Raw genomic sequence first — 14,326 nt, forward strand, 5'->3', positions numbered from 1 at the left:
CGCGCAGCTAATGAATTTCATTAAAGTATTACCTCGTATTAGGGTGAGCGATGAGGGACAACAATGCATTATATTTTTTTCGTTTATGAAAATTTCAAAACGGTGAAGAGTCTGATTAGGGCAATATTTTATTCTGGGGTTCCGTGATAGACGGCATTTGTTTATATTTAGGTTTAAGAAAGAATGCTGTAGACGGAGAAGAAAAGATGAAATTATTATGAAAAAGTAGGTATTCTACTGTTTTCCCTCCCTTACATTACATTTCTAGTGCCTACTTTTGAATACGAAAGAGGTACTAAGTGGGTAAAGTCTTTCTAATACATCTGGATATACTAGCAAGTGTCGTCACATTGAGGAAATCAAAAATCAATTACACGTACGTTAAGACAGGTCAAGATTATTTTTGTGTAACTTAGACACATATTTTTGGGTAGGCCAGAGTTTCCTAACGTCACCGGTATATGGCAAAAGATATTCCTGTTATTACATAGAACTAACATCCTAAATGACTAAAAGCGGGTTTAACCCTGCCTTTAACCTTTTGGTACAATAGGGGCATATTATTTTTATTTTTTTAACTTGTTATTATCCCACTGCTGGGCAAGGTCTCCTCCCGAACGAGGCAGAGGTTAGGCCTTGAGTCCACCACGCTCGCTAAGTTCGGGTTGGGGACTTTGGCATGCCTTCAAAAAATGTGTTTAACAATTTTCTAGGGGTATATAATAAAAAGTGGAATGTTCCCATGAAAGGCATTATTGTACAAAGCGCTGTGACATAAGACGAATACCGAAATACAATGAATAGCCAAAATCTACTATTATACTTAAATTTCATTCTTGAATTGTTTGAAAACAATGCCTGAAACTGAACTGTGTTTTTAGAGTTCCGTGGTTACTACAATAAATCCATTGCATGCTAATTGAATTTGAAAGTCCAAGATTGAAGTAAAATTTAAAAAAAACATATTCTTGATACCTCAAAGCTTAATTTTATTTTATAAATTATGATCGGATAGATTATCCACTGATATAGCTGACATATAAAATACAGCGAATAAACCAGATAATCTGTTTGTTTTCTATTTTAAAAATAATCGATACGAATCGAGAGCTTGTGAAATAGGCCATAATTACTTTTACATACAAGAAAATTCAACATTATTTATGTAAGGTAAAGATTTCATTGTCTTATACGCGTAATAATTTTGCAAAACATATATTAGTTTCGAAAAAAGTCAGCCACCTTAGTCTGGAATGACATATGTAGATTTAGTGTCAATTGCAACTTTCTGGATAAGTATCGGTTAGTTTAGCGGATGAAATTGTTAGTTTTTCTAAAATATTCTTTCTTTGCATAATTATTTTATATTATTACTTAGTTATGAAATTAATTTTGTGATAAGTTTAAATATTGTCACAAGGTTTTCTTAAAGACTGTAACTAGCTTACTAATAGATTATTATCTCGAATTTGATTATAGAGCGATAACTGCAATGTTCAGTAATTAAGTAACGAACGAATCTGTATGTTAAAAAATAGCTTTCACATAACTTTCATAGTTCTATTGAAAAATGATCACATTTTGTGAAGACTTACATACTTCTAAAACGTATGTTCATACGAAATTTATTAAAAACGAACACAGACTATTCTTTAAAGAAAAAACTAATCAGCAATTTTCATAGAACTCGAACTGGGCAGTCAGCAAGACGTATTGAATACGGAACCCTGCATTGTTCGCCGCACAACGCACACTTCACACGTATTTGAACAACACAATAGACAAAACTTCTTTTACTAGAATAGATATGTTTTGGAATTGTTCTAATACATGATATTATCTATGCTTTCCAATAAAATAATTGTTGTGTAGTATGTGATATCATTCGTAACGCTACTCGGATTGCGAGCGGTTATGGAGGCGGTTCGTGCACTTTGCGTCTACATCATATTCTTTAATAGTTTCTACTACTATGTGAAATTAAATGCAGTGTGTATGGCAACAAGTGAAAAGAATGTCGGTTTTTTGGATTCTATCATGGTTAAAGTACGAAAATATATCGGTGATGTGAGCAATTTGTTTCAAAAAACGAAAATCATGGAGCACAAAAAGGAAGGGCAAGAGAGTGATTTCTTAAAATATCTGGGCGACGAAGGCAAGGAACAGGAGCAAGAAGAGAAAGAAAAAATAATGGCACCGCGACTTAACCGGACGTCTGCTAGTGAAACACATGTGATAATGCCTATGAAACTTCAAATGGATGCCGCGCAAATTATAAAATCCCACGGATTCAAATCAGAAACTCATACGGTTTTTACTTCGGATGGATATGTGTTAACGATTCACAGGATTATACCTGAGAATCAAACACCGAGACAAGCGGTCGTCCTGCACCATGGTCTACTCGGGAGCTCTGAAGACTGGCTAATATTGGGACCAGAATTGGCTTTGCCCTATTTATTAGTTAATAAGGGCTATGATGTTTGGTTGCTGAACGCTAGAGGCAACAAGTATTCAAAAGTACACACAACTTGGTACATAGACTCCTACGATTTTTGGGATTTTACGTGGCATGAAATAGGCGTTTTCGATCTGCCAGCGACTTTGACGTACATCACAGAATACACAAACGAAGCCGATTTACATTTTATTGGTCACTCTATGGGATCGACGGCTTTACTGGTGCTCCTGTCTACTATACCTGAGTATAACGAAAAGCTAAAATCTGCCGTTTTGTTAGCACCGTTGGCATTTATGTACCACGCTAAGGGACCTCTGAAGCAGTTGGCGGAAATTCGGTCGAGAGGTGGCATATCTGCTCTAAATTTTTTAGGCACAAACGAGCTTTTGTCAGAAGGAGAATTTCCTCCATACATTGTTGAGAAATTTTGCAAAGGAAATCAGAAGTCATGTCAGAACCCTATATTGTTATTAGCAAATGGCGGTGAGATCTTGGACGATGATTTGATGAACAACATTCTAAGTCACATGCCGGCAGGAGGATCAGCGATGACTGTGTTACATTACATTCAATTGGTACGAAGTGGATATTTCCAACGGTACAACTACGGTGTGGATGGCAACCTTAAGAAATATCATTCAAAATTTCCACCGAAATATGACCTGGCAGCCATCACTTTACCTATATCGTTGTTTACTTCTCCTTCAGATTGGTTGTCGACTACGTCAGACGTAGCGCTCTTGATGGTTAAATTACAAAATGTGTACATTCACCACATCGTGAGGAGAAATGACTTCAGTCATCTTGACTTTGTTTGGGCTAAGGATGCACCAAAACTGGTATTTTCACCGCTAATGGAAATTTTAGAACAAGTTTCGCCGATAAAGTACAAACTGACTCACAGCAATAAACGGCTGCATGCCACAAGGCGAACCACAGTGAAAACTAGTAACTAAGAATATACCGATATGTTCTGATATTAGCAATATTTTAATGTAACAGTCCATTTTTGTTGCATTTATTTTGTAAACCTTGAATTGACGAAGGAAACTATGCAATAATTTACAATTACTAATACAAGTTATAAGAAATAGATATTACTTTTCTTTCTTCATCTTGTTTTGTTCAAGCGATCAATTGATTGTGACCAGTACCTTTTTTGTGAGTATGTCAAGATAAATGCCATTGGTCGCTCGTACTAGATTTCTAAATAATATATATCTAAAATATATGTATTAATAAGCTATCTAAGTCTACTAGCAATACTATTATTATATTAACGTTGCTGATAGTTAAGTTAGAATTAGCGTTAATTAAATATTAAGTAGAACAATATAGACGGTCTGATTGTAAGTGAATCTTCCGAACTTTTATGATAATGTTCTGTAATGTCTGCTACAAATAAATTTATTTATATTCATTTGTTAATTATTTTACCTTTGACATTGCAACTATAACCTACAAATATTACAAGGGGCTTAATTGAATAGTAAGTGGCAATAAATACATACTCTCTTGCTTCTAAAAGTCGTGCAAATTTAGATAATTTATGCTACAGTGTTTTGTCTTTTTTACTCTTAAGCAGCTTCAAAATTGATTGAAAGTGACAAAACACTGTAAGTATAAATAATTTAATTCAGAGTTTAGATATCGTTTATTAGTAAGACAGTAGGAACATTGGCTTATTACGTTTGTGGTTGGAACTAATACCTATAATTACATTTTAACACATTTAACAAAACATTGTGCAAGGACTCATAAAACAAAATTTAAATTTTGATTCTCAACACAATGTTTAAAAATTGAATGAAGGGTTATAATTTCAAGAATTTATAGTAAAATTAAATACACGACAACCGCATAATTTTTGAGTTCTTTTTAACTTCCTAAACTAGTAGCTGTAGTTTATGAAGTTAAAAAGATCTCAAACATTATACGGCTACAATTGTTTGTCATTTTTGACTCCAAGAGCATGTGTTCATAAACAACGTTATAAAATGCTCATGACATGACATTTAATCGCAAAAAGCCTTTGTAACTGTAGGGGTCAACATTGAATGGTGACACAACGGTAGTTTTTACAAAAATATATTAACTTTACTATTTAATCGCTTAAATTGTGAGCCATCAAAAACATTCTGTAAAAACCTCAAGTCTCGCCGTAAAAAGTTGTGAGATCTATATAATACCAAGTCGATTAATCTATTTAGCCTCTACTTAAAGGACCTTCTGTCTTAAGTTAATTCGTATGTTATTATAATGCCAATTTAAAAAAAATACCTCTAAAACAAATAGACCGACTTGGCCATCGCATGATTTGATTATTAGTATGTATCACACTACACAGCACGACAAGAAGTTAATGCTCCTGAAATGTTAATAATGGCGAATGTGTGTTTTCTTGCGATGACCAAGTCGATCTATTTGTTTTAAAGGTATTTTTTTAAAATTGGCATGATAATAACATACGAATTAACTTAAGACAGAAGGTCCTTTAAGTAGAGACTAAATAGATTAATCGACTTGGTATTATATAGATCTCACAACTTTTTACGGCGAGACTTGAGGTTTTTACAGAATGTTTTTGATGGCATCTCACTTCTTTTTGTAGAGCGAACATAAGTCCAATTTGTATGGAAAGACGTTTTTTTTTCATAATTCAACATATTTTCTTATGGGAATGTTGTTCAGTTTGATGGGCTAAACACCCTTACCCACTCTTTACCCCCTCCCGTTATGCCTCATATAGTAGGTACCTATTTACACCTATTTATTATTTTATTTTCTATAGTAATAATAATTCATTAACTGCAAATGTAACCTTGTAATCTTATACATTTATATGGGATTACAAAGTTATTGTTGCAGTTGGTGTATTTAGAAAACTGGACCGAAATTAGAAAATATTAAATTTTTCCCATGATTAAGACACTAAACCCTATTTGTATTCTAAATTTTAAGCTTCTAAGTCTGCTAGAAGTACCTTAGACTTTTGATGATCGGTGAGTCAGTGAGTCAGTGAATCAGTGAGTGACAAAATTCAAAATTTTAACAAGTTGTCATTTTTAAACTACGGGTTCAAATTGACTGAAATTTTAAATATACCGTGTTTATACAATGACTGATTAGTTGCTGAAAATCCAGGCTTCTTGTTTTATCCACAACGAAATTATAGGGGTGTCAAAAATAGCCCGAATTGCTTCGAGAAAAGGATGTTACGGCCGTGCCGCTTTTTTTTTGCTCGACTTGCGGGGGCACTTCCGTGCCCCCAGATTTTTTACTCTTAAGCAGCTTCAAAATTGATTGAAAGTGACAAAACACTGTAAGTATAAATAATTTAATTCAGAGTTTAGATATCGTTTATTAGTAAGACAGTAGGAACATTGGCTTATTACGTTTGTGGTTGGAACTAATACCTATAATTACATTTTAACACATTTAACAAAACATTGTGCAAGGACTCATAAAACAAAATTTAAATTTTGATTCTCAACACAATGTTTAAAAATTGAATGAAGGGTTATAATTTCAAGAATTTATAGTAAAATTAAATACACGACAACCGCATAATTTTTGAGTTCTTTTTAACTTCCTAAACTAGTAGCTGTAGTTTATGAAGTTAAAAAGATCTCAAACATTATACGGCTACAATTGTTTGTCATTTTTGACTCCAAGAGCATGTGTTCATAAACAACGTTATAAAATGCTCATGACATGACATTTAATCGCAAAAAGCCTTTGTAACTGTAGGGGTCAACATTGAATGGTGACACAACGGTAGTTTTTACAAAAATATATTAACTTTACTATTTAATCGCTTAAATTGTGATTGATATTATAGTCAGTGGTAGCGGAAGATATTAAGTAAGATGTGAGTAATTCTGAAGTATATTTAGGCATTTGATAAGGTCTAAGTTTTGCATAAAAGTTACTGACATTGCTGATCCTGTGCTGGATTAAAGTTGAGACGTTTAGTTTCGGGACTACACACAAGGACGAAATAGCAGGAAGCAATACTTGGATACACATAGATGCAACAATACTGCCAGCTTATCGACCATTTGAATTATAATTTAGTTGATATAATAAATATTTTGATCATAATAACGATTGAAAAACAATCGGAATGCTTATAATTCTTACTGAACAAACAGGACTTCAAAGCAAAGTTTTACTTAGTAGTATCCCATAGATACAAATATAACCCATCTACGTAAAATGACGAATTTTCAGCATACCCCAAGTATTACATAAATTAAAATGGATGATTTTAGATCAAAACACGTAGGAAGCACTTTTAAACAAGTAAAATAACTTTTAAACTTCAATAAAATGGCATACGCCAAAAATATAACATTTTTTTTCCTATTATTAAACAAGGTTAAAAAGGAGCTAATTTAAACATTATTTAAAAAGTGTTACGGCTTTCCCACTACCAGCGCGCTTATAGTGCTTTTTAAAGTTAGTCTCTAATAGGTAAGTTTAGTTAAAACTATTAAAAAAGTTCGCTCACCGTAATTAAGTACTTAGTACCAGACTAACCGCCTGAAAAGAAGTATCAGATAACCCATCTGCTAATTAAATAAACATCAGATGTAAGAATAAGTTATCTATCTGATAGATATTCACGAATAAAGAAGCCTTATATTTTTAATTAAACTAAAAAACGTTGCCAGACATTTATACTAATATTATAAACCTGAAGATTTTGTTTGTTTGTTTGTTTGTTTGAACGCTCTAATCTCAGGAACTACGGGTCCGATTTGAAAAATTCTTTCAGAGTTAGATAGTCCGTTTATCGAGGAAGGCCTCCATTTATAGGCTATATATCATCAGGCTACTACCAATAGGAGCAGAGAACCAGTGAAAAATGTTACAAGAACGGGGAAACTTTTAACCCATCCTTTCTTATGTGACGCAAGCGAAGTTGCGCGGGTCAGCTAGTTAGTTTTCTTAGTTCCTGTTACTATCGACTATCGACAATCGGCTTTTTATCAATACATTTTGTATGAAACCTGATCAACGTTTCGGAGCCTTAATTAATAATTTTAAGTACATTGTAAAAAACTCTGGCTACCTGATAAAAAAAAATCACGCGACTACTACGCGACATTTAAAATCGTCATTATTTTTCATTCGATATAAACAATACCTTAAGTAATGACTTGATTGATTGATTGTACATAAAATAAATGTCTGAAAATCGCTTAGCCTATAAGAAAACCGAATAAATGTTTTTTACTTTGATACAAACGGAAAGACAGTAGTTTGTTTTAAAATGTGTTATGAAGGTTTTAAGTTCATGATAAGCTCTACGATCAATTCTGGTTATAACTCATTACCGTTCACTTATTAATTTGAAAAAAATATATGAAATATATTTCAATTAATGCTGACATCGTGAAAACATTTAAAGTAGGTATTATTTATTAGGGAACAGCATTTACGGATATTAAAGTGCTATTTTAAAAAGAAAGTAACACCGTTAGCTGTGCATTTGTATAAAAGTGACTCTAGGAACGCTATCAATTCTATTTTATTTATGCCGAGATTAAGTCTTGAAAAGTTTGTAGAATTCTTTGAGAAAAAGTTATCTTTCTATGGTAGATGTTTCAATGAAACACAGTTTAACCGCAATGATCAGAGGTGACTAATGAATAAATGGTCTATTCGAAAGAGATAGGTATAATTACTTCCTAACTTCTCACCGCTCTATCCGCATTGTCTCATTTTAATTCAATATAAACTTGTTTTATTTATCTATAAGTCCATGTATTCCGATTGATTGGTGGGAACGCTAAAACAAAATAGTTTATACTTGACCAGGAGTGTTTATGAACATTATTATAAGTATAATAGATTCTTCAATAAAACTGTTGTTTTACAGAGCACCTGGCCTCTCGTACATCTCTCTGATATTATAAGTGGTCGTTAATATGCTACGTGCACTTACCCTGTTCATAATTATTTTAAATAATTTTCGTCACATTGATAAATTTCACTCCGGATGTTCTGCAAATGAGATACAAACAAATTCCATAATATCTACGCTAATCAGATATATGAGAAAATTTCGTGATATACGACAACAATCAAGAAACAGTTTTCCAGGTACTACCGAGGAAACCGTAAGTGTTAACAAACTTCCAGAAAACATTGAATCAGTAACACAATATCACATATCCATCGAAAGACTGTTACAAAACAACGTTGAACTGGACAATAAAATGAACACGACGCAGCTCATTAAATCACATGGATACAGGAAGAGATCATATGATGTTGAAACTATCGATGGTCATATATTGAAGATTCATAAAATTCTACCGTGGGTGAGAGAAAAAAAGAACCAGGCCATTATTCTACATCATGGCTTACTGGGTAGTGCTGAAGACTGGTTACTTCTGGGACCAGGTAAAGCGTTGCCGTATTTGCTAGCTGATCGTGGTTATGATGTGTGGTTGTTGAATGCCAGGGGCTCCAAATATTCTGGATTGTGTTCTTGTGCCCACTCCTACAAACAAAGTACTTACTGGAATTTTTCTTGGCACGAAATGGGCATCTATGATTTGCCAGCTTCGATAAAATTCATCAGCCGAAGATCTGCTAATTCGGACTTATTTTACATCGGTCACTCAATGGGAGCAACGGCTTTGCTAGTGCTTCTGTCGACGTATCGTCAATACAATCACATGTTCAAAGCGGCAATATTGTTGGCGCCATTAGCCTTCATGTATAACTCCAAAGGGCCATTGCGACATATTGTGGAACTGAGTAATCGGCCAGATTTACCTATAAAGTCTGTTAGAGAAATATCTAGGATAATGATCAAAAAGTATTGTAGAGCAAGCAAAATGTCATGTGCAAATCCTTTATTATTGTTAACGAATGGTGGAATAAATATCACAGACGCTATGCTCATGGCAAATATCCTGACACACGTGCCTGCCGGTGGATCTATGAAGACTATGGTGCACTACTTGCAATTGATAGAAAGTGGACATTTCCGACGGTTTGACTACGGATACTCAAGAAACCATCTGAAGTACGACGGAGCACTTCCACCGGCATACAACTTAAAGGGTATTAGTGTGCCTATATCTTTATTTACTTCGGAATCAGATTGGTTGACACAGGAATTAGACGTTAAAAAGCTTATATTTGCATTGAAAAATGTCCAGTTTCATCATAGTGTGAAAAGAAATGGTTTTGGACACATGGACTTTATTTGGTCTCAAAGTGCAGGAAGACTAATATATAGACATGTGATGAATATTTTAGAAGAATATAAATGTAAACCTAAAATGCCCGAGAGGAAGTCAAGTGTAATTCATACTAAATTGAAACAGGTAACATAGATGCTGTACTTAGCCAACATTTGTAAATCGATTTCATATTTTGTAATTATTTACAAGTGACATGTATTTACGACATAAATCGTAGCACAAAAATGTATAACGTGTTAATTTTGTTTTTTTTTTCCTTTCCTTTGTTGTAATGAGTTTGCAATAAGTTCCGATAAATAGTACACTCCTATTTATCGGAACTTATTGCAAACTCATTGCTTAATAAATATGATTTTTATGCTAAAGCTATGTACATTTGTATTGTTATAAGTGCCTGAATATGTACTAAAATTGAAAGTGAATAGTGTAATATTAAAATGTCTATTTCAAACTAATATTGGTGGTTTTCTTTCTATGACCTAAGATGGCGAAATTCATATACTAACAAGGTATAACAGCAACAAAAAGGTATAAGTCAATATGCAAATTAATAAGTGATGTACAGAAAAGGATTTTTTTAATCCTAGAAGCTATAATTTGATACAAATTGCCTTCAGTAAAAGTTCGTCTATAAGAAGATCAAAGTACCTATATTATTTATTTTTATTCAATGATCCGAAAAACAACGGCAACAATTTTATATGAAAAGTCACATGACATCACAACTACGGTCATTATTTACAAAGTCCTGTAGGAAATTACCCTTTTTATGCACAATTACTAAGTCATCAATTTATTTGTTTAGAAATTTAAAAATATTTGCGCAATATGTATTTGAGTACGCACTAATAAGAATTTTTATTTGATAGTATTTTAAAATTATTCGTATTAAAATTATTTTACTTGTGGATATTATACGTAAACGTCATGATGTGTTGTAGAGAGTAGCTGTAATCGTCAATAGAATTGAGGGTGTCTAAAATCGATCTGATTTTGTGCTTATTTGCCCAAATCGTTTATAATCCTGTCTGACTTTGTCATAACCCGAATCGTGAAATGATGTAATTTGTAAAATTTTAAATGTACAAAAACAAGCCTTTATTTACATATCCCGAGGCTATTGTTACCAAAAATTCGGTGCTATGACTGCTATCAATTGTTTTATATAACTATACGCATTATTGAATTGTCAAATATCACTGGATTACGAGTAAAACATCCACACAATTACCTATTGTTCGCTGTGAAATTTCATCACTAGCTCCACATAAAAGGAGTTTTTGGTAATATGAATAATTATTCTGTACGTTTTACAGATTCCGGACGGTTGTGAAAATGTTATGTAAAATTTATCCAGCTATACTATTTTTAAATATTTTTTATCCATTAAATATTAAATTAGGAACTGTGTGTGCGGATGAGGAGGACTTTTACGCCTCCCGTTTCAATAAAAGCATTAGCGATGTTGAATACAACGACTTATTCAGCACAATTAAGAAATATATAGACTCCATTCAGAGATACGTGGGTTTGGATGTCGAAGGAAGGCAGCAAGCCAAACAAAACTTATTTACGCTCCTTGAAGATGGCATGAATCTTATAAGGTTCCCCGACAAGGAAAAAACAGTAACAAAAGAAAAAAAATCAACGATTCCTCTCTGTGAAGAAACGGATGCGGCAAAAATAATTACGTCTCATGGATATGAAGCGGAAACACATACTGTGCTCACAGCTGATGGGTACATGCTGACGATGCAAAGAATTATATCGAAGGTCTCGTTTCCCAAACAAACAGTTGTTCTACACCATGGTCTACTCGGCAGCGCGGAGGACTGGCTTCTCCTAGGGCCTGGTAAAGCCCTGCCGTACTTGCTATCAAACCAAGGGCACGATGTATGGCTACTAAATGCAAGAGGTAACAAATACTCAAGACTACAAGCTGCGAACTACTCAGAATTTGACTATTGGGATTTTTCTTGGCACGAGATGGGCGTTTATGACTTGCCGGCAACTATCACGTACATCGGTGAATATACGAATGACGCCGACATACATTACATCGGTCATTCTATGGGCGGCACCGCTCTGTTGGTGCTTCTATCTACTATTCCTGAATACAATGACAGGTTAAAATCAGCTATATTATTGGCGCCATTAGGCTTTATGTACCATGCTAAAGGCCCATTAAAATATTTAGCAAAATCTTTGAAAACGACGAGTAAAGTCAATTTAAAACGGGGACAAGAGTTTTCAGGTGATGCTGCGTTTAATGAAAAAATAGTTAAAAAGTTTTGCAAAGGAACTAAAGAGACATGTGCGAATCCTTTGCTGTTGTGTGCTAATGGTGCTAGAGAAATGAAGGATTACGTGCTCATGAAAAACATCCTGACTCATTCACCCGCTGGAGGTTCGGCTAAAACTGTGAAACATTATGTGCAATTAATAAAAAGTGGGCATTTCCGTATGTTCGACTACGGAGTGACGAACAACCAAATGGTGTATAAGCGCAGGCGCCCACCGAAGTATGATTTGAAGGCTATTACCCTGTCTATATCGTTGTTTACTTCGCCATCAGATTGGTTGGCGAGTCCCTCAGATATTGTAAGACTGTCATCACAATTAGACAAAGTGAAGATGAATTACGTCGTGAAGAAGAAAGACTTTGGACATTTGGATTTCGTTTGGTCACTTGAAGCGCCTAAGCTATTATTCCATTTACTTGTTAACTCGTTGCAAATAGATATTACTCACAAGAAGGGGAAGATTATTGTAAAACCGATACCGGGGAGCAAAAATTTAGACTGAGGATACGATGTTGTTAGATAAATTGTTAATTAAGATTATATGCAAATGATAACAAGAATTGGTGATAGTCCGGATTGCTTTTTGCGGCGTTATAGTTGCAAAAAGAATACAATTTTGAAGTCAGTGTTCGTGCGCCTGTAAACAAATGTGCGAGTATATCGCTTTTGCTGTTGTTGCGACACAGAGCGCTTTAAAAAAGGCCATGTGCCGTCGCCCTAAGTGGAGTTGAAAGCGTTCGGTACACTACCTTTGACAGAAGAATAAACAAGAGATATTGCTTTTGATTTACGGCGATGTTTTTAAATGTAAATATTAAACTGTTAAAAATATTTTTTGCTTTTATTTCTTTGGTTACCTTATTTTTTACAAATCGTTATTCACAGCAATATTTACACATTCACAGAATAGTCGATAATATAATGAATGAAATTATAATTGAACTATTTCAATTTTATAATCTAGGAAGATAGTTTGACAGCGTTACAGCTGTTATCTTATCAAATGACAATATGATCATATTGTCATTTGCACCTGCACATGAGATTTTTTAAATAAATAAGTGCTCTTGGCTCATGTCAATACTTTGGTTATTCATCTACTACTTTATACGTCGAAGTATGGTCGTGCCATCTCCAGGACGAAAACGTAGAGCACTGAATTTTATTTTCAATGCGCTTATTCGCAGATTAGAAATTTCATGATTTTGGTCTGGATATCTCTAGAAATAAAAAATCAATCATTCTGAATTTTGATAAGTGACGTAATAGATCGAGTATCGAGAGATTGACATTCAAAATGTACTGCCAAAACAGTTCTTACGGAGCCCGGTAGAGGCGCTAAACAGATTTTTGTACAAAATTTTGTCGATAGCTGGCCGGTTGTCGGTAGTCGTTAGCAGTAGATAATATCGAGCTACAGTAGCGCAATTCTGTATAATCTGTACTGTCGAGCATCAAAAGTTTGATATTAAGAATACAGCCAAAGTAGTTCTTTCGCAACTCGGTAGAGGCGCAAAACAGATTTTCGTGTGATATTTCTCAATAGCTAGCCGGTTGTCGGTAGTCGATAGTAGCAGAGAATCGAGTTATAGGTTCCTGTATTAAAGATTCATTTGATGTACGAAATACATATTTGTTAGAAGCGCTGACACGCTGACTTAATTTGTCATCAATACCTAATCTAAAGTTCTTTTTGACGACGTAGAAAGCTAAAATTTGGCATGTCCGCTGAAATTATTAACAATGTTAATAATTAATAGCAACCAATACAGTATGAAAATTAAATTCGTATATCTAATCGAACCTATATAGGATGTGTGATGTGTGGATGAAGTTTGAATAGTAAGATACTGTTAGAACGTCTACCTATTTTTGCAGAAACATTTGAAAAGATAATCTGTTGCAAATTAAAAGTAAAGAAATGCTTTAGCATTTAATATAAATGTTCTTAGCCCCTTAAAAGCATGTTCTTGATATCGAGCTTTTAAATTACAATGCGATATTACGGGGTTCAATTCTCACTCGGAGCTGATATTTGCATAATTCATCAAATTGTTATTTTGCATCTCTTCTCAAGAAGCAGGAGTAATGATAATTTAATACTGCTGCAGCAAAAAAAACATAAATATCCTAATTTATATTTAAAAAATGATTCCACCTTTTTTAAATGTTGTTTATGCTGCCCTAAGGTTTATGACATAGTTTAACGACTGGTATCTTAATCGACAATAACCAGAAATTAATCTTAAATCTACGTTAAAATCTAAGGGCGCGTAAATTTCAGTTTTACGTGCTCTTTGAAAGACACGCGTCTTACAAGAGTCGCCCACCATCCA

General features: G+C 33.9%; 3 protein-coding genes across 3 annotated transcripts; all 3 read left to right on the top strand.

Annotated features, from left to right (window-relative positions):
- Positions 1 to 1,897: 1,897 nt before the first annotated feature.
- LOC142986458 (lipase 3-like) lies at positions 1,898 to 3,820 on the top strand. Its single transcript, XM_076134974.1, has one exon. The coding sequence runs from the start codon at positions 1,915 to 1,917 to the stop codon at positions 3,415 to 3,417; it is 1,503 nt and encodes a 500-aa protein (XP_075991089.1). The 5' UTR covers positions 1,898 to 1,914; the 3' UTR covers positions 3,418 to 3,820.
- Positions 3,821 to 8,353: 4,533 nt separating this feature from the next.
- Positions 8,354 to 9,938, top strand: LOC142986515 (lipase 3-like). The gene has a single exon (XM_076135031.1). The coding sequence runs from the start codon at positions 8,398 to 8,400 to the stop codon at positions 9,817 to 9,819; it is 1,422 nt and encodes a 473-aa protein (XP_075991146.1). The 5' UTR covers positions 8,354 to 8,397; the 3' UTR covers positions 9,820 to 9,938.
- Positions 9,939 to 11,012: 1,074 nt separating this feature from the next.
- Positions 11,013 to 12,756, top strand: LOC142986598 (lipase 3-like). Its single transcript, XM_076135121.1, has one exon. The coding sequence runs from the start codon at positions 11,023 to 11,025 to the stop codon at positions 12,490 to 12,492; it is 1,470 nt and encodes a 489-aa protein (XP_075991236.1). The 5' UTR covers positions 11,013 to 11,022; the 3' UTR covers positions 12,493 to 12,756.
- Positions 12,757 to 14,326: the final 1,570 nt, after the last annotated feature.

This window comes from Anticarsia gemmatalis, chromosome Z (assembly GCF_050436995.1).
Source record: "Anticarsia gemmatalis isolate Benzon Research Colony breed Stoneville strain chromosome Z, ilAntGemm2 primary, whole genome shotgun sequence".
Classification (NCBI taxonomy): Eukaryota; Metazoa; Arthropoda; class Insecta; order Lepidoptera; family Erebidae; genus Anticarsia; species Anticarsia gemmatalis.

What these genes read in the sequence shown, in the direction of transcription:
- LOC142986458 (XM_076134974.1), top strand. Translation starts at nt 1,915, where the DNA reads ATGGAGGCGGTTCGTGCACTTTGCGTCTACATCATATTCTTTAATAGT.
- LOC142986515 (XM_076135031.1), top strand. Translation starts at nt 8,398, where the DNA reads ATGCTACGTGCACTTACCCTGTTCATAATTATTTTAAATAATTTTCGT.
- LOC142986598 (XM_076135121.1), top strand. Translation starts at nt 11,023, where the DNA reads ATGTTATGTAAAATTTATCCAGCTATACTATTTTTAAATATTTTTTAT.